General features: G+C 53.7%; 7 protein-coding genes across 7 annotated transcripts; 3 read left to right on the forward strand and 4 right to left on the reverse strand.

Moving 5' to 3' along the window:
- Positions 1-863: 863 nt before the first annotated feature.
- On the forward strand, positions 864-3,518 carry P152DRAFT_251538 (ENTH-domain-containing protein). The gene is made up of 4 exons (XM_033674712.1): positions 864-1,386; positions 1,478-1,547; positions 1,661-1,881; positions 1,936-3,518. The coding sequence occupies exons 1-4, from the start codon at positions 1,314-1,316 to the stop codon at positions 3,321-3,323; spliced, it is 1,752 nt and encodes a 583-aa protein (XP_033529823.1). The 5' UTR covers positions 864-1,313; the 3' UTR covers positions 3,324-3,518.
- Positions 3,519-4,110: 592 nt separating this feature from the next.
- P152DRAFT_462768 (uncharacterized protein) lies at positions 4,111-5,926 on the reverse strand (the record flags this gene model as incomplete). The annotated part of the gene is made up of 1 exon (XM_033680409.1): positions 4,111-5,926. A coding segment is annotated over exon 1 (1,457 nt), but the record flags the coding sequence as incomplete, so codon positions are not given.
- Positions 5,927-6,207: 281 nt separating this feature from the next.
- On the forward strand, positions 6,208-11,537 carry P152DRAFT_462769 (uncharacterized protein). The gene is made up of 4 exons (XM_033680410.1): positions 6,208-6,792; positions 6,852-9,067; positions 9,118-10,815; positions 10,869-11,537. Exons 1-4 carry the CDS (start codon positions 6,555-6,557, stop codon positions 11,220-11,222), a joined length of 4,506 nt encoding a protein of 1,501 aa, XP_033529825.1. The 5' UTR covers positions 6,208-6,554; the 3' UTR covers positions 11,223-11,537.
- P152DRAFT_469121 (uncharacterized protein) lies at positions 11,501-12,730 on the reverse strand (the record flags this gene model as incomplete). The annotated part of the gene is made up of 5 exons (XM_033680872.1): positions 11,501-11,676; positions 11,728-12,129; positions 12,177-12,281; positions 12,331-12,485; positions 12,540-12,730. 5 exons carry the CDS (start codon positions 12,728-12,730, stop codon positions 11,501-11,503), a joined length of 1,029 nt encoding a protein of 342 aa, XP_033529826.1.
- A 291-nt stretch (positions 12,731-13,021) lies between these two features.
- Positions 13,022-14,101, reverse strand: P152DRAFT_252090 (uncharacterized protein). The gene is made up of 2 exons (XM_033674716.1): positions 13,310-14,101; positions 13,022-13,262 (listed from the first exon to the last, which is right to left on the reverse strand). Exons 1-2 carry the CDS (start codon positions 13,743-13,745, stop codon positions 13,237-13,239), a joined length of 462 nt encoding a protein of 153 aa, XP_033529827.1. The 5' UTR covers positions 13,746-14,101; the 3' UTR covers positions 13,022-13,236.
- On the reverse strand, positions 13,924-14,689 carry P152DRAFT_251954 (uncharacterized protein). Its single transcript, XM_033674715.1, has 3 exons — positions 14,412-14,689; positions 14,157-14,301; positions 13,924-14,103 (listed from the first exon to the last, which is right to left on the reverse strand). Coding segments are annotated over exons 1-3 (315 nt in total). The 5' UTR covers positions 14,581-14,689; the 3' UTR covers positions 13,924-14,102.
- A 1,803-nt stretch (positions 14,690-16,492) lies between these two features.
- On the forward strand, positions 16,493-19,258 carry P152DRAFT_251873 (mycelial catalase Cat1). The gene is made up of 6 exons (XM_033674714.1): positions 16,493-16,888; positions 16,948-16,982; positions 17,032-17,223; positions 17,271-17,686; positions 17,740-18,079; positions 18,127-19,258. Exons 1-6 carry the CDS (start codon positions 16,581-16,583, stop codon positions 18,990-18,992), a joined length of 2,157 nt encoding a protein of 718 aa, XP_033529829.1. The 5' UTR covers positions 16,493-16,580; the 3' UTR covers positions 18,993-19,258.
- The last annotated feature ends 397 nt before the right edge of the window (positions 19,259-19,655 follow it).

Genomic DNA, 19,655 nt, shown 5'->3' on the forward strand with positions numbered 1-19,655 from the left:
AAGAGTGATTGATGCGAACTAATCAGACGGGCCTTTGGTATTCTCACATGTGGAGTGCGTGGGACATGGGCCGCAGGGCCTGTGGTTATTAGTGAAATATGAGTTTCTTTTATAATGCTTCATTCATGGTTGCTATTGTTGACGGGTGATTGATATGTGAATGTCGGTACCTTGTGATTGGAATACCGGATTCAATATGAATGGGAGCCATGGGCCATCTATCTACGGTACTCCTACGATCTTGTATACTTTACTATACGATCCAAGACTCCTGGTAATATGGTATACATCGGGTACTTTCACCAGGTACTATCACCAAGTACTATCACCATGCACAACCACTGTTCATTCAATCCGACATTGGAAAGCCGTGTCCTCGTTTTTAAACCTTGATGATTCCCCTCTCCTTTGAAATTCTCTAAACCCCAACTTCCATTACAGAGGACTGGAGCGAGAGTTTGGGGGATATCTACGGAGTAGAGAATCATATAACTATCCAAAGACGATCCGATAATTTTCCCCATTGATCGACACTGGTACCTGAGCGACCATCCTCCGATCCTCTCCCAATTACCTAATTCCAACCCCACCGTTATTATTTCAGATTGCAGTGGTTCTTGGCCTGCCTAGAGTCCACGACGCTCACTCGCCACATCCCAGAATCTGTACGGTCATCTATGATCTATCAGCGCTGAGTTGCTGACGCACGCGGCGCCACGTTTGACGACGACGCTCGTGCTGTCGTCTGTTCCATCGCTCTGCATCGCCAAATCCATCGATAAAGCTGTGACATCCGCGCGACCAACTCCCAACGAGCCACAAGACTTAAAGCTCCAGGATTTACCTATTTGGATTGCGTGTGCACCCAACATTGGTTACGAATTGTGACAGTTGTGTCGGACTTGGGCGCACGGCCGGTGACGGAGGAAGCCTTTAGCGGGTTAGCCCTTATTAGTGGAGCAGCAGAGCGTTGACCTCACCGACGCCTCACAACCTCACATCCGACTTCACTCGGCTCCAGCACTACTGATACTACCATCGCGTCATCACTTGTTCATTTCAACTCTTAATTTCACACTCCTGCTCCTGTGCCCACACATATTCCAGGTCGCTCCGATCAACCACCGCTTCGGCCCAACGATAGCGAGGAGCCACCGCCGCATTCGATACCCGGATTTCACTCCCTTGACTTGCGGTGCCCGACCCGCCGAACTCCTTGGACACCCCGAACGACGAGCAAGCGACGGAAACCCAGCGACGTACACGCCAACGCGATTCTAGTGCGCAACCGGGAACACGACTAGCGAACCGCCATGTCGAAGGTCGTGCGGAGCGTGAAGAATGTCACGAAGGGGTATTCGACCCCAGAGATCAAGGTCCGGAATGGTGAGTTGATGCGAGATGATGCCGCTCCCCAGATCGGAGAGAGGCGGATGATGCGAACGGAAAATGGATGGTGGCTGACGATGGCGTGCAGCGACAAGCAATGATCCGTGGGGACCGGTTGGCGGGGATATGGCGGAGATCGCACAGATGACCTTCAATGAGTGAGTTGCTTTCCCTGCCAGATATTCTTCGAGTCGCGACACCGGATGGCGTCTGCAGGAATACGACGAATGTCCAAGCTCGAGGTGTAGATTATGGCTAACGTCTGGGACAGCTCTCAAACGTTCCAGCATATCATGGACATGCTTGACAAGCGATTGAACGATAAAGGGAAGAACTGGCGCCACGTCCTCAAGTCGCTGAAGGTGTTGGATTATATCCTGCATGAAGGATCCGAGTTGGTGGTGACGTGGGCGCGAAAGAACATTTACATCATCCGAACGTTGAGGGAATTCCAACATATCGACGAGGATGGGAGAGATGTGGGGCAGAACAGTATGGATTGGCGCTACTTGACATGGTGATATGGCACTAATCGTTAATCGCCAGTCCGCGTCTCCGCGAAGGAACTCACCGCCCTCATCATGGACGAGGAGAGACTCCGCGTCGAGCGACAGGATCGCAAGTCGTGGAAATCCCGTGTGACCGGCATCGAGGAATTCGGGCCCCGAGGCAGCGGGGACGGTGACGCACCCTACGAGGAGCCCCGCCGGGCACGCACGGGCGAACGTCGCCCGCGTCGCAATGATGAAGAAGATCTGGAATACAAGCTAGCGATCGAAGCGAGCATGAACGAGGCGGAAGAGGAGGCGAAGCGACGCGCCAAGGCCACTGGCACCGAAGACGATGCCGATCTACAGAAGGCGCTCAATCTCAGCCGCGAGGAAGAGGAACGCCGTCGGAAAGAGTTGGAGGATTCGAACAATTCCCTCCTGATCGACGATTCGACGCCGGCCTCGCAACCGGCCCAGGCGCAGCCTACGGGATGGAACCAGGGATATCAGCAACAAGGCGCGGTGGACTGGTATGGCAATCTTCTCAATCAGCAGCAACAGCAGCAGCAGCCACAGCCGACCGGATTTATGGCCGCGCAACAAACCGGAATGCCAGGCTACGCCAATGGTTTCGGATATCAGCCAGCGCAACCCACCGGTTACGACCTCAACCAGCAGAGCCAACCGTACGTGCAACCGCAGCAGACCGCCTTTGGGACGACCAATCCATACGCTCAACAAGCGTCGCAACAGCCGCAACCAGCGCAACCAACCAATGGCTTCGGCGACTTCGGCAGCCAACAACAGCAACAGAACCTGTCTCCCGGTACGAACAACCCATGGGCCGGCACCTCGAACACCACCGACTCCCTCCAACCGCAACCGACCGGCAGCAACAACCCCTTCGCGCAACCCTCCTTCGCTCGCCCCTCCACCGCCCAACCCCGCCTCACCAACCCCCTCACCTCCCTCGACGAATCCAAACCCACCACCTTCCCCACCACCTACACCCAACCCACCCCCTTCACCCAACCCTCCCCCTTCACCCAACCCTCCTCCAACCCCTTCCCCTCCCCACCCCCCCAACAACAACCCCAACCCCACCCCTCCGACCCCCACCACGCCCGCCTCAACACCCTCCTCGCCTCCGGCGACGGCCAAGACACCTTCGGCAACGTCGGCGACCTGCGCATCCCTGCGCAGCACACCGCGCCCGGAACCTTCGTCAACAGCGCCGGCGCCGGTATCAACGCCCTCGGCGCGAACCAGACGGGGAACAACCCGTTTATGCAGGGACAGTTTACGGGAGTGGGTGGCGGACCCGGGCAACAGCGCGTGGCGCCCGCGCAGACGGGGCCGGCGGCGGGGTATGGAGGGTCGGCTAATCCGTTTGGGAGGGGGCAGGGGCAGGGAGGGCCGGGGACAAGTTTGATTGATTTGTGACGGGGATGATAGGTGGGTGAGATGGAAGAAAGGAAATGGAGAAGTGGATGAGAGTTCTTGCCTTTTGTTCGATGATTTCGCCGTGGTGCTATACGTCGCGTGGGACGGGACGACGGCACGGTCCCGTCGTTTCGTCGAGTTGGAAGCCTATTCTTTTCTGCTACGCCTCGCTTGCATGGATGTGGATGGACGTCCCGCAATGTTTTGTCGGGTTGGATTTCTACGGTCCGCCCTTTCGGGTCGAGGGGCCGTTCTGATCGCCGAGTTTCAACGCGCCTTTCTGAGTCAAGGGGATTGACCCGGAGGGATCGTTTGACAGGTTCGAGTTTTCTTTTGTTGATGGGCTGTGGGTTTGGTTTGGGATAGAGACGGACAGACAGACAGACCGAATGGATGCCTGTGCGAAGTTTTACCTGAAGTTTTACCTGACGAAGGGGGGAGAAATCTCTCCGCTGAACAATCTATCGTTGTGTTTCGAAGCCCCTGGGCTAAACTTGATAAATTTATACCTGGTTTCGTTCGGATCGAGTAATCATCTTATCGAGTGTTTAATCATGAGCATATAGTAGTAGTATCGCCTCCCTGATCCGGATAGAGGATTGTAGGGACCTAACCGCGGTTTATATCGTAGATTTTACTTTGACCTCCCGACAAGAAGAATTAGAAACTTGCGAGCCTCTGAGGGTTGAGGCGGGTTGAAATGGATTGGTTCTCGAAGAAAAGGGACGGCATCGTCATCGAATTGTTCAATGTATTGCGCTCTATGGTACGCATCTTGTCGATTCTACTCCAACAACTCCATTTATTCGAAGAAACACCTTTTGCCTTTCGGCTTTTGCCTGCTCTCGCTCCTCCCGTTCGTCAATCAAAACCATGCACCCGGCAATGTAGCGGAATACGACATGCCAGGCAACCCCCCAGACGCAAATTCAAAGTCCGGACCAGAATCCTCAAACAACCCCATAACCTCCAAGTAATCCTCCTCAAAGTCGCTGTAAGGCGGTTCCGAGCCACTGCGATCCATCTCACTCTTCTGCTTCTTCACCGGCTCCTGCTTCTTCTCTACACACATCGACATTCAGCAATCAATCATCAAACTTGATCCCATTGAACGACGCCGTATCAATATACCCACCCCGATACGCCCCCCGCTTCTTCTTATTCTTCTCCTTCGTGAACCCCTTCCCCTTCGTCACCGACAGGTCCTCGTACGCCCGGTTCGCATAGTCGTACGGCACGTACTTATTCGACGCGAACTTTCCGTCGACCTTTGTGTCGGCGGGGATGCGGGAGAACCGGGCCTGAGGCGTCCTTTTGCCGCTGTTGTTGCCGGCGGTGGGAGTGGGGGCGCCGCTCGCGGGCGAGGGGAAGGCGATGCCGCTTTCCCGGCGGATCTGCGCGCCAGGGGTGTCGATGGCGTCGAGCATGGCGCGGCGGGAGGGGTGGAAATTGGGCGACGAGGTGCGTTCGAGGGTTTGGCTGGAGTCGGAGGAGTCCTTGCGGGTCAGAGATGGGCGGGCGGAAGATTTGGGGGTCGCTTCGACTTTGGGCTGGTTGGGGGTCTTCGGTTTCGGTTCGGCCTTCTGCTTGGGGGTCTTCGGTTTCGCTTTGGCGCTGTCAGAGTCGCTGTCGGAAGAGTCGCTGCCGGAGTCACTGCTGGAATCATCGCTGGAGGAGCTGCTTGATTTGTCTGCTTCGGAGTCGGACGAAGAGTCGGATGAGCTGGTTTTCTTCTCGCTCTCGGATTCGTCGTCGGAACTGGAACTGTCGCTTGAGGAGCTGGAGCTGTCCTTGACGGGTGCGGCAGCGGCGGATTTCACCGAGGCAGAAGATCCGGTGGAAGTAGAGGAGTCGGAATCGGAGTCGGATTCGGAAGAGCTCGACGAGCTGGGCGACTGAACTCGTGCGCGCTTCTGCTTCGGCGCGCTGGACGCAGACGAGTCGGAGCTGGAGCTGGAGTCGGACGCAGAGCTAGACGATGAGGACTCGGAAGACACGGATTCGGAGCGTTTGCGCTTGAGGGAAGCAGCGGGTTTGGTCTCGACTTTTTCCTCTTTTTCCTCGGACTCGGACGACGACTCGGACGACGACTCGGAGGACGACTCGGACGACGACTCTGAAGACGAGTTCGCCTCGGACTCATCCGTCAGGTTCATGCTCTTGCTGGGTTCATCCTCCTCGGCTTCTGATTCCGATTCCGAACTGGAATCCTCTTTCTTCGAGGTACCAGGGATAGCCTGGTCAATCTCGCGATCCTCCTGCCATTCATCAAATATCTCCTTCAGCTTAGGAAGGCTTTTCGCGGTGTCCTTCAAAGGCACTTCCTTCTCCTCGGCCACCTTCTTGAGTTTTAGCGCCGCGCCAGTATAGCCGTGTTCGTGGAGGAATTGGTGAACGAGGCCGACAAGTGCCGGAGGAGCGGCCTCAGATTTGGCTGGTTTTTGCTGGACGGTTTTCGGTTCGGCTTGTTTCTTGGTTTTAGACGCAACTGAGCCTTTCGGACGATCTTTGCGACCTTGGGCCTTGACTTTCTTTTCGGAGGCCATCTCGAGAGCTCTAGAAAACTGGCAGATCCCAAAAAGTGGTGGCGTAACTTAGCGAGTGTCGGGAACAAAGAGCCAACGTGATTTTGGGAGGGTTAAGGTTTGTGTGAGTGAGCGGAAGGAAAAAGGAAAGTTTGATATCGCGAAAGATGAAATGTGAAAAAAATTGGGGGTGAAGCAAAGTTTGGGACCAGGGTGTTCGCTATTTTCTTGAACTAGTCCATATAAGGTAAAGCGCTGTAAATAATGTTTATGCCTGAGGCTACAAGGTGTCTTCATCTCCAGCTGGTTGTGTCGTGCTACGGCCGAATACGTGACGTCCGCGTTGCTAGACATCACGTCCGCCTTCAATACCATGATCATCAGAACTTGATATCTAGACGTCTGGAGCTGAGCTGGCAAACCACTCCGCTTCTTCATCGTCCGCCATTGCTCCTCTCAATTGGATTTCACACAGAGCTACCCAATTTGGATATCGCACTCCTTTACCAGTTAACCATTCCCATCCGGCATCCGGCCGTCCAGGAGAGCAGAGAGTGTTCACCTACCCAGACGAATCGCATGATGATCCCCGCGACCATTCACCGAACGCTGGATCCAAGACCCTGATCATACACTGAGTGGAAGGCTATGAGTTGAGATTGCGCTCGAAAAAGTTATCTCCCACATTACTGCGCTTCAATAGGGGATGGAACGACCAAATGGCTATCCTAGACCTCCAGGTCCTCCAGGTCCAGGTCCTCCAGGTCCAGGTCCTCCAGGTCCAGGTCCTCCAGGTCCTCGAGGCCAACAGAAGGGCCCTCCTCCGGGTTGGTCACCGTCAGAGGGACGCCCACGAGCTCCAATGACGCGGGCACAGCGGTTTGAAGATGAGAAACGACGGTTAATTGAGAGTTGCTTTTCCAAGTTGAACAATATGGGAGCCCGTGAGACATCCATTCGTCACGTTTCCCATTGATATATACGCTAACGGATGTATGTATAGCCGTCGAATCATATATCACGCATGTCCGAGTTGAAGAAGACGGCCAATATCCCCAATCACCCCCCGCCCCAGACTCCCTCCCTAGCAACAAGAAGGCCCGTATAATTGTCGTTGGGGTAAAAGACTCGGGGCGGGTAAGGCTACACAAGACGAGGGAGAATGCTAACGGGAGCTTCTCGATTGGGAAGACCTGGCCATTGGAAGAGTTCACGAAAGTCGAATCGTTTTCAAGCAGCAACCCGACCGATCCGGAGGGTATCCAACGGAAACAATGGGCGGGCGACCGGGGGTTTATTGTCACCATAGGAAAGCCATATTATTGGGCAGCCGGCACGGCGAAAGAGAAGGAATTTTTCATTGCCAGTCTGGTGAAAATTTACAAGAAGTATACCGAGGGTAAAATCCCAGAACTGGTTGGGTTCACACCGCAGGAGGCTGAGCAATTGAAGGGGCCGCCTCTGCGACCCCCAGGTCAACCGGGCCCGCATCCTCCACCTGGTCCGCAGCCGCAAGGTCACCCTTCCCCTCCATATAAGAACCCGTTGCAAAGTCCGCCTATGCAAGGTGGCCTCCGCGCTGTCCCACCACAGCGGGACCCCTCTCAGGATTCATCCCAGTATCCTCCTTCATCGGCTGGGGCAGGATCCCGCGCGGGACACAGAAGGTCACCATCATCTCAACGCGACGGCCCCACGCCAGGTCTATCACCCCGCCCGCGAGAACCATCACGGGAACCGCGGCCTCCACCATCGCGAGATGGAGGGTTGCGGAAGTACGCTAGTCAGGAGCCCGTCATGGGACGAAATCAAACGCCATCGTCCTCGCGCCTCACACCGGAGTCTTCTAGATCCGAGTTGACGTCGCATCGATCAACGACACCGGAACCGCTAGATATACCCCCCGCGTTGCTTCCACGACAAAGCCCACGAAATCAGAGATCGTACCAGAATGCCCGAGAAGCATTTACTGGTAACCAACGACCGGGTGAAGGTCTTGGTATCAGCAGCAGCCCGGACAGGCCAAGGGCGACTCCACCGGTACCGCGTGATCGAACCGGATCGAGACCGTCGACGGCCTCAACAATGGACAAACCGTTCCGAGAACCCTTCCGAGACGAGCCTCCAGAACGCAAACGACCGCCTTTACGAAACCGCGAGGGTAGCGAAACCCGTTCAATCGCTCCAGATGAGCGCGTTGCGGAGTCTCCTGCGCCACTTTTCAGTTCGAATCGCAGACAAGGCATACAGCTTCCTGCGTCCAGTTCTGATAGCAAGCTTTTGAAGGGCCAGATGGAGAAACCACCTGGTAGCTCCGATCCCTCCCTGGGTGAATCTGCGCGAAGTGAACCATCCCTCGAAGAAACGAAGTCTCAGGACAGCTCGCAAAACAAGGGACCCTCTCCAGAGAAGGTGGTGTCTCCGAAACCCGTCATTTCACCGGAACCTAAACCTGTCGTTTCGCCCCCCTCCGACCAAGAAGAGCGCCCTGGGCTAGGGCAGATGGTCAAGAAAAAGTCCGGCAAAGATGTTGCCAACGCCTTTAGGAAAGCTGCCACTACATATGGGGCATTCAAGCCTAGAGCAGGTGGAGCACTGGACAAACTTAAAGCGGCCCAGAGCAAATCGAATGAGCCAGATGGCATTAATGCTGTTGTTCCCGCGCCACCGAAACCCAAGCAGAACGACGAATCTGTTTCACCCAAAGCAGCTAGGAAGCCTAGCGGAGATCTCTCTACCAAGGCGGCTGTGCCAACGGACAGTGTCCCTCAGCTGACCGTCTCCAGCCCCATGTCCCGCCGCCAAGCCATCGTTGATCAGAATGCAGAGAGCTCACTATCAAAACGCAATGCTGAGAAGCTAAACGCGAACGTTGTGGAGATTGAAGCGGCGCGAAAGCAGCGGCGGCGCTCGCAATATCAGACGAAATGCCTCTCAAAGCTTGGAGTCGATGCATCGATTTTCGAAGGAAGGGGCATCGATTTTGAAACGGCGCTGGACGATTTTGGATGGGGCACGAGCATGTTTCAACGTCCCAAGATTGAGGTTTTCGAAGTCGACGTACGGCGAGCGCTTGGACGACTTGAAGCAGGAAGCTTGCTTGGAGACTTTGAGTCGAATCGAGATCGGGTTGATGTAGTTGAAACCTTGTTCGATCGTGCACTGGCCGAGTGCGACGAATTCGAGGGCTTGTTGACACTGTATGGTGTTGAGCTGAGTGTAAGTGGTTCGACAATATTGTTCTTCGACTATACTAACATATATTCCAGAGCTTGAACGAGGATATTGCATACATTGAAGCCCAATCCCAAGGTCTTCAAGTGCAAACCGCCAACCAGAAGTTGCTTCAAGGCGAGCTGCAAAATCTCCTAGCGACCATCTCCGTCGATACGCAACATCTCAAATCGCTCAAGAGTGGCTCCATCAAGAATCCCGAGAGTCTCATGGAGATCGAGAATGCACTTGCCCTACTCTATAAGGCCATGATCACGATCGACCCAAGCTTACGAAGCGGTTCAGAAGGCAACGGCCTTGGATCAGGCCGTGATGAGCTGTCTAATATGCGTGCTCTGATGGAGCGCAAAGACACCTATTTAAGCCAATGTACCCTGTTCATTGCGCGACTGAAGCAGCACATGGACATCACTTTTGGCGCTGCACTCATGGCAACCGAGGACGCGATCAACACTGCGAAAGGATACAAAAACGCAACACGCCTTGACCCGGCCCTCCACGATGTTGGGCGGACTGATCTTTGGAAATATAGCCCGCTGATGCTTTTCGTCAAGGAAATTGATTACACATCATGGGAAGGGCTACTGCGCGTGTACCACACGCGTGCACGCAAGACCTACCACGACGAATGCCGCGAGAATCTCGAGGCGTGGAAAAAGTCGACCAGAAAGCCAACTGGAGACGAGGCCGACCTACTTTTCACTTCGCAGGAGAAAGAAAACGAGGGCCTCTCGAGTACTGCACGGAAACTCACTGTCAAGCGTAGTCAAACTCTGGCGCGGACTCTGCGCGCTGGGGGAGGAGAAAAGCAATCACCCACGGAACGATCACAATCGGGCAGTTTGCATGCGTTCGAAAGTTTCGCCGGCTTCCTCGATCAAGTCGCTCCACTGGTATTCACGGAGCAAAACTTCGTGGTCGACTTCTTTCACGCATCGTCGTCGGAGAGGCTGGATTACGCCGAAGCAATTGCTGTGGCGCCACCAGACGAGCGGAGAGGGACGAACCTCCATTCACGCAAAGTTTTCGAACCCGACCGAGCGATGGCAAAGAGGGTAACGATTGTTATGGAAGAGATATTCTCGTTCTGGCCGAATGACCTGCAGCGGCTAGTGGACTGGGCGGTAAGTCAAGATCCGCTGCAAGGTATCGGCGTTCTCTGCGCCATTGAACGGAAGATGCTGGAGCTGGAGGAGACGAACCAGGACTTCTTGATCAAGACGCTGCAGAAGAACCACGACAAGTTAACCGGGCAGTTCGCGAAATTCGTGGAGGATCAGATCCGCGCCATCGAAGACACGAAGGTCAAGATCAAGAAGCGAAAGGGCGTCATCGCGTTCATCAAGATCTTCCCCGTGTTCTCCTCCGCTATTGAGAACATGCTCCCCTCGTACGACGATCGTGAACGACTCGATGCGCGGACTATGGTCGACGAAGCGTACCAGAAGTTGAACAAGGCCATGTTCGACAGCTTGCGCATCATCGCCAAGGAAAGTCCCGGAGCGGCGGTCGGTCAAGGCGTCCACAACCAAGGCATAGGTGACCCGGAAGACAAAGAGGCGCTCAATTACCACATCCTGCTGATCGAGAACATGAATCACTACGTCGAGGAAGTCGACGTCAAGCGCAGCGCGGTCCTCTCCGAATGGGGCGAACGAGCGGAACGGGAGATGGAAGAGCATCTTACCTTATATCTGGATGCTGTGATTCGGCGGCCGCTCGGGAAGGTTTTGGTAAGTCACTGAAACACCGTTGACGCAACTCATCGAACTCTAACCATTCCCAGGATTTCCTTGAATCCACTGAATCCCTCCTCTCCACTCTCTCCACACCTCCCACTTCCATCGCCACCCGCTCCTCCCACTCCCAACACGTTTTCCGGAAGCTCCTCGCTGCGTACGATAACAAAGAACTCCGCCGTGGTGTCGACGTGCTGAAAAAGCGGGTCGAGAAGCATTTCGGCGATGCGGATGAGCCTGGACTGAGTCGGCCGCTGGTTGACAAGGTGCTCAAGGCGTGCTTAGGCAGATATGTGGACACGGTGGAGCGGGTTGAGAAGGTGCGGAGAGATGTGTACGAAGGGGATATGGAGGAACAGTTCTGGAAGGTGGATGAGGTGACGGCAGCGTTTCGGAGGTAGGGCGGGAGTGGATGACCAGTGAATGAGGGGCATCAAAAACGGGTATAGCACGGGTTGGCGTTGGCTACTACAGCATAATCTACTTCGTTGTATACTTTCTGTGGATAATTTGGAACGGTCCCAGTCTGGGCGATATTGACCACTTGATAGTTACCGTCAAGCGGAAAATCCGACTATTACTGGACCAGATTTGATCTCGATTTCTTCACTGCTGCGAACATAACGCGACGGGAAACCAATGCTTCACCATTCTCCATTATACGAGCTTCCATAAGTACCTAGAAGATCGCCAGCGCATTTGGCGGAGACCCAACCGCACCGGAGTAGTTGAGAGGAACGGAAGTGAGCAAAAACGTCCATTTCTTCCGTTCCGCACAAGCTTTCGATAGCGCCTTCAAATCCCAAAGCTCCCCAATGGGCATTCCAAACATCCCAAGGAAGTACTGATGAAGCACTGTTGGAACCGTTAGTAGGCTCGCTTCTACATTGCATTGCCATGGCTCACCTAACGCCTCCGCCGGATCCAGGCCTGAAAACAACTTCGCCCCGTCCACCACCTCAAATGCGGTCATATCGCCCGCGACGGCCGCGAAGTGCTGGTTCCAGAACCACTTCGCCGCCTCCACGGTGCCCTCGACGCCCACGCACCCGCCGTTCGTCGGATTTGTCATCGCCGCGGTCTGCTGATCGGCATCCAGCCCCTCCATGGCTTCCGTCAAGCCACTACGGACGAGCAGGATGTCGCCGGGGTGGAAGGTCGTTCCTTGGGATTCGGCGATGGATTGGATGGTGGAGATGGGGATGGCGTGGCTTTCGAAGGGGGAATAGGAAATGTTGTTGGCGTCGGCGTAGGCTTTGTAGTCGATGAGAACGCCGCGACCGACGACGCCGCCACGAGTGTGCCAGCCTACCACTAGGTCAGGTATTGAGGATGAGACGGACTGGGTGTCTTACGGTTCAGGGTTGGGAATTGCAACGCTTTCTCGGGGTCGCTGAGATCATCAGCACTCGGTTGAGCTCCGTTGTAGAAGAGACCAGTGGGCTGGTGCGCGAAGTGGCCTACGGACTATTTAATTTCTATCGATATTGTATGTCGGAGTGTACGTACACAAGCTATCCCATTGGCTGCTACACTGGGTGTTGAATTCGATTTCATCGTCGAAGGAGATCCACTTCCAATTGGGTTTGTCCTTGGAGCATAGAACCTTGTGACTGAGCAGCTTTCGTCCGATTATCGGCGACTTGAAACTGTCGATGCCCCAGCTATCGTGAGATGGTCAGCGTACTCTGCCACGGTCGATGGATTCGGCGCCGTACTTGAGGGATATCGTTACGCCGTCCTGGACCTCTGCAGCCGCAGCTTTCACGACACTCGGCGTGAGCAGATTTAGGGTTCCGAATACGTCCTTCTCACCATCCTTATCGAAAATACCCCAGGCGCAGCCTTGGGGCATTCCCTCGACCTTGGGTAAGGAGTCGAAGTCAGGGAGGTTGATCTCCTGAGCCATGGTGAGTGGTTATGCAGTTGTACAGACAGATACTAAGACAACTTGGATCAATTGAGCAACGAGGCTAGAAGAGAGTGCCATTGCGTTTAAATACACTCACCACTCGGTGATTTAGATGCAACCTCCGGGCAAGGAAGTCAATCATCCCCTCTTCATCTATGCTTGCATGCATATATATTATTAGCTCGAAGCTCTCCTAGAACCAATCACGATGGTATCACTACGACTATGACATACCAGATTTCGTCTCCGCCAACAATGCATATTCGGTTGATATTAGGCAAGTAGCCGGCTAGATCAGTATCCCCTGGCAGTCTTTCAACCCCTCCTTTGTTGGAGGTTGTTTTTCAAAAAATTATGCTGTTGCCTGGCCGCCTTTGCAATCATCATCACACGGACAGGCAGTATACACGATGGTTTCTTTGATAGAATCCAACCTCGAAGATTTTTTCAATTAAAAGCAAACGAATCTTGAAGACGAGGAATAACAGGACCCCAGGCAGTCCCTATTCTGGATCCGACTTGGGTACGACTAAAACCGTTAGACAACATGGTCGAACTCGGTTGGAGCACACTCACATCGAATTCTCCTTTCATCCCAATCAAGGATGGTATAGAATCGTCGTAGGAACGGCCATCCCAAAGCAACCTGGCTGGCGTGGCTCCTCAACACGCCAAAGACACAGACCTCAATATCTTCTGAGGACCTATACACCTTGAACGTATAATCATACGGCGAGAGCGTGAGATTGTGCGCCATGTCGCCTTCGCCGAGTTCAAGCGTGACGTCTGCCATGTCAAGGCGCATCTCGCACGGAAACTCCGGTTGTCCGCCTACCATTCCAGTAATATTATGGTAAATTTGCGCGAAGAGCAGGCCACGCAACTCAGGTGGCAGGGAGATGAATGGATCTGCGCTCGCCAGGACGGCGATACTGGAAGAAGGCATCGCCTCGTGCCATTCGTAGGTCCTATTCTCATATGTCAACGAGCTGAGAGGCGTGGCCCATGCCATTGCTTGATTGCCGCCAGCCAGGGAAAGATCAATGAACGGCCCGTCGGCAAATTGGGGGAGATGCTCCCCAACGTCAACTCGCCATCATCTCGCTGGTTGACGGTATCAAAGTCCAATGGACCAGAGGGGAACTTGAGCCCGATGACCGCCTTGTCAATCAACCCGCTCTCTTTGAGCATTGTCCACGGGGGGAGTTCGGTGCCAGTCCAAGCACTCCGCTGTAGCCAAAATACCACCCAACATATTCCAGGTAACGGATCCGTTCCGCAAAGAGGAACGGGACGTCCGGGAGCGTGAGATCGGCAATGCTAATCGTCTCTTTCGCGTGGATCCCATTCCACAGTACCCATCCGAAAATCTGGAAGGTTTTAGTGGTTGGTTTGAAGCTCGTTGACAAGGTGGAGTTGAGACCATTCCGTCCATATGAACACAGCTTGTCGGGACAGTTGGCGGATTGGATCATCAAATGGTTTGATTCGATGGAGAGGGCGATCATGACTGACTGCGGGGGGTCTCAAATGGACAAGTTGAAGCCATAGAGAACGTATGTCACATCCTGTATGCCTTGTCAGTGCATGGCGTGCGAGACACCTTCTCTGAGCCGTACGTTGAGTAGTTGACGATGCTCATGTTCGGAGTCGATTCCTAGAGCCAGCTGGTGCGTACCTCCCTCTACGGGTTCCCAAGAAATCTCTTCTCCAAACTGAGGGGCTTTACGATTGTTGGTAGGACCAGACACCCTCCGAAGTTCCGAGCCAAGCGGAATCTTTACTGCAGCAAAGCAGGCTGGAAGTGCAACCGCCAGTGGGGCTATCCAACGCCACTCCACACGCATGATCAAGCACGATGTAAGCAGATTGCAACGCAAAGGTTTCTGATGACGTTCGACAAAGTTGATAGCACATTAAAATTACACAGACAAACATACAGGAGCGTATTTCTGAGCAGCGACAGACTTTGTTACGATGTTGACGCGTCCTACAGGCTACATGAAGGATCGGATTAAGATTACGAGGAAGCATAGGCTGGTGAGGCTGTGGCAGGCAGCAGCCAGATGGTGATCCGACGAAACGTTCAACATTGGATTGCAAACATTATTAGATATAGGATAACTGAAAGTCCTGGAATGGATTATGGAGGCAGTCCCATCTGCGAACACTCTCATCACTCTGGAAGTGGACTATCGACACACGTGTTGTGGGCTGTGGCATCCAATGTGATTTCATCTCAGCTTCAAGATTCCCTTCAACGCTAGATTTAGGGAATACTAACAATTAACGTCCTTTAGTTAGTTCTCATTTTTTTATCCTATCCTCAATTATTCATCGGAAACTCGGATTCTATCCCGAATCTTATGCTTAGCTCATCTGGAACTCTAGACCACATTTCCTCCACTCCACTGGGTTAGTCCATCCGTCCAAGCCTCCGACAGAGTCCGACTGCTTGGTCACCAAATTGTCGACGAGACATCATCCACTCCTCGACCTCCCCTAGATCCTTGTGAAATTCCGTTGTCTCAGGCCATCGCGAACCCAACCGCTCGGATATCACCTCACTCTCAGTAATCTCTCGCCTATCTCCAAGTCCCCAGTCTGCAGCGTAGGTCTTGTCATCACGGTCGCTTACAGATATCACTGCTCGAATCCCATTGCCCCTCCGTATTGACAGGGTATTGATTCGATCATGGGAATTCCGTCATTATGCTGGCGTCTTGGTATATCCCAATATTCCGATATTCCAACTCTCCACTTCCTCTTCTAAGACTTCAGGCCCTGCCGCACATGTTGCCGAGATCAGGTGGGGAAACATCGCAACTCGGCCCAGTCCGAGCTCAGAAGTTGCACTCTCAGTCGCCTTTGTCGATCTCTTTGACGGGAAAGGTAGTTCAATTCTTATATACAATCTCAGACACGAGCTAGGGCACCCAAGTCATCGTTAATTTCCAACGTCCTTAGCTCGATTTATAGTAAGTCCATCGATACAATGCTAGTAACGCCGGCAATTGAAGCTGACGATTGGCATGAGCCTTATTGGCTCGAGTATATGGTGGTGATATGTTCGGTACATGTGCATGCTCAACAGCTTCAACCTCAACATCCCTAATCCCTACATCCTTGTTCCAGATGCAAGACGTGCCAATATTATTGCTTCCGAGTGTTAGGTAGCACGTTAAACAACAAGTTTATTTGAGGTGTTTTCAATTCGCCTTGGCCATTGGCCTCGAGTCCACCCCCTGGTCATTATTATACGTCACATTCATTTTAGCGCCCAAGATGCGTGGAGCCGTTTTGCCCTGCAATTGACGACCTTGAAGTCGCTCTTGACCGTCGCGTCATTCGCGCTGTGCACAATCCCCGCATATCGCTGATCATAGAAGACGAGCGTCGGAGATTCGAAGGATCATTCGATTTCTGTGCTCGGCGCCGATGCCGTTGTACAGCTAATGGCTTCAGTACCGAACCAAGGGATTGGCATCGATACAATGGTCTAGATATGAACGATGACAAACGCTACTGTCACTTTGGTCTGTCACCGGTCACACAGTTCCCACTGCCATGGAATTCACCTCACTTGAGTACTTTCCTGTCCCACTTGGTAGACAGGCATACCCGACGTATCGGCAGATACCTGAATTGTGCCAACCTGATTCCGGGATAGTGAGTAACGTTGATTTCAATGCAGTTGTACATGGGACCTAGTCTACCAATAATACATCGTTATTCGTTTAGTTCGCATCCAGTCCACAGGTACTTTCCTCCATATAAACGTCAGGCCCCCGTGGAGATCTCAGGTGGTGGCTTTCCTTGACATTGTTCCTTCTATTCACGTCCCAGAATGCGCGTTACACTCAGCATTGCGGGTGTCGCGTACGCCACTGCTGTTCTAGCAGCATGTCCATACATGGGTGGTGAGATGGATATTCGGGACGCTCCAGCAGACCACCATCTACAAGCCCGAGATATTCCTACCGATACAACAGATTTTATGGGCCAGTTCGAACTCAATGATACGGATGTATATCTCACAAGCGATGCTGGCGGGCCCATCGAGGATCAAGAAAGTTTGAGCGCCGGCGAAAGAGGACCGACTCTTTTGGAGGATTTTATATTCCGCCAGAAAATCCAGCATTTCGATCATGAGAGGTATGGTGGAATACGAGCCAAAACAAGCTTAAGTGCGCCACCCACTGATAATCGACCAGGGTTCCAGAACGAGCGGTGCACGCCAGAGGAGCTGGTACGTTGATGAGGGTAAAATAAAAATTGCATTACTCACATTCTTTTAGGTGCACATGGGGTATTTGAATCCTACGGTGATTACTCCAATATTACCGCCTCTTCGTTCCTCTCAGCCAAGGGAAAGAAGACGCCGGCTTTCGTTCGATTTTCCACCGTTGCTGGAAGCAGAGGGAGCGCTGACACCGCGCGTGACGTCCATGGCTTCGCGGTGAGACTGTACACCGACGAAGGCAACTTCGGTAGGACCGAATATCCCATAGCTTCCATATCCCACTGACTCCTCTAGACATCGTCGGAAACAACATCCCCATCTTCTTTATCCAAGATGCGATCAAATTCCCCGACCTCATCCATGCGGTCAAGCCCGAGCCTGACCGCGAGATCCCCCAGGCGGCCACCGCGCACGACACCGCGTGGGATTTCTTCAGCCAGCAGCCGAGCGCCATGCACACGCTGTTCTGGGCCATGTCCGGGCATGGCATCGTGAGATCGTTCCGGCACATGGACGGATTCGGCGTACACACGTTCCGTTTCGTCACCGACGACGGCAAGACGAAGCTGGTCAAGTTCCACTGGAAGACCCTCCAGGGTAAAGCGAGTCTTTTGTGGGAGGAAGCGCAGGCGATTGCGGGCAAGAACCCGGATTACCATCGCCAAGACCTGTGGGAGGCGATCGAAGCGGAACGGTATCCAGAATGGGAGGTGAGTGGCTCGTATTGAGTATCCTTCAGGAGTATCCATGCTGACAATTGTAGTTCGGTGTCCAAATCATGGAAGAAGAGGACGAGCTTCGATTCGGCTTCGATCTTTTGGATTCCTCGAAGCTGGTTCCGGAAGACCTAGTTCCAGTGACCCCGCTAGGAAAATTGACGTTGAACAAGAATCCGACCAACTACTTCGCGGAAACCGAGCAGATCATGTTCCAACCTGGGCATATTGTCCGTGGTGTGGACTTTACCGACGATCCGCTTCTGCAGGGACGAATCTTCTCCTATCTCGATACGCAGCTCAACCGACACGGTGGTCCGAACTTCGAGCAGCTCCCGATCAACCGACCACGAGTCCCGATTCATAATAACAACAGGGACGGTCAAGGTTCGTTTTGCCGGATATCATTCTGGTTCCCATCTGACCGATCATAGCACAAATGTTCCTCCCTCTGAACACCGCCGCCTACAGTCCCAACACGCTCAACGGCGGCTCCCCGAAGCAAGCCAACCAACAGCAAGGCCGCGGATTCTTCACCGCCCCTGGCCGCACCACCACCGGCCGCCTCGTCCGCTCCGTCTCTTCCACCTTCGCCGACGTCTGGTCCCAGCCGCGCCTCTTCTTCAACTCGCTCGTCCCCGCGGAGCAGCAATTCCTCATCAACGGCATCCGATTCGAGACCAGTATGCTCAAGAGCCAGATCGTCAAGGAAAACGTCCTGATCCAGCTGAACCGCGCCAGCCACGAAGTTGCCCAGCGCGTCGCCAAGGCCCTCGGAATGGAGGCGCCCGCCCCCGATCCGACCTACTACCACGACAACAAGACGACCGACATCGGGACGGTCGGCACCCCCCTGCGCAAGCTCGACGGCCTGAAAGTCGGCGTCCTCACCAGCACCTCGAGTGTCGGCTCCGACCCAGATTTCAGCACCAGCTTCGCCTCCTCCGGCGTGGACGTCGTGGTCGTCGCGGAGTCGCTTCAGGCCGGCGTCGACGTGACCTACTCCGGGGCGGACGCGACGGCGTTCGACGGCGTCATCGTCACCGAAGGCGCGGCGAAGGTGTTCTCCAACTCAACCGGGTCGACGCTCTTCCCGGCCGGTCGGCCGGTGCAGATCGTCGTTGATGCGTATCGGTACGGAAAGCCGGTGGCGCTGCTTGGTCGGACGAGTAGTGTGGGGAAGGCGGCGGGGATCGTAAGCGGGCCGGGGGTGTATACTGCGGCTGGGAACATTACGGAGGCGTTCAAGGAGGGGTTGCGGACGTTTAAGTTCTTGGATCGGTTTGCGATTGATCAGTAGAGGGGGTTGTGGTTAGAAGGGTTCTTTGAAATGGAAACGTGGAGTTCTGATTACGCTTTGACAAGCCTTCGGTGGCACAAGATTATTATCGACGAGTGACCACCCAATTGAGATTCTTATCAAACGGGAATAGTCCACTTCGTGGCTAGGTACCTAATCTTCTGTGGTAAGGGTTCTCAAACTGTGTCACGTAAGCAACTGAGCACCGGACCTAACCCCACACCTGCCTTGCCATTCAAAGTGCTCTTCGTATTCATCCACATTTGTCGCCAGTTCCCATAACCCACTCCAACTACCCAGTCATAACTCGTGAAAAGTCGGATAAACGCTTCGCAGTACTCAAGGTCAAAGGAAAGGGGACTTCCTGTGCGGAGAAGAAGAGCCGGAAGTCAGAGCCGCAAGACCTGTGAAGGCGTTTAAGGGGTTCTGCAGTGTATTCTTCTCTTCATCTCTCACAAGGGTTCTATAGCCAAAGTTCACAGTGCTTTGGTGCGTTTTCTCGTTTTTATGAGTCGATTGAATAATCGTAGATATGCTTTTCGGGATTCAGTCGTATAATAACTTGAAGAAAGACCAGCAGATGCGGCGGTTATTGGGAGGAATCGGTATGATGGCGGATTTTAGGAGTGACAGGGACTCAGATATCAATATGGGGATTCAACG

This window comes from Eremomyces bilateralis, assembly GCF_010015585.1.
Source record: "Eremomyces bilateralis CBS 781.70 unplaced genomic scaffold P152scaffold_40, whole genome shotgun sequence".
Lineage (NCBI taxonomy): Eukaryota > Fungi > Ascomycota > Dothideomycetes > Eremomycetales > Eremomycetaceae > Eremomyces > Eremomyces bilateralis.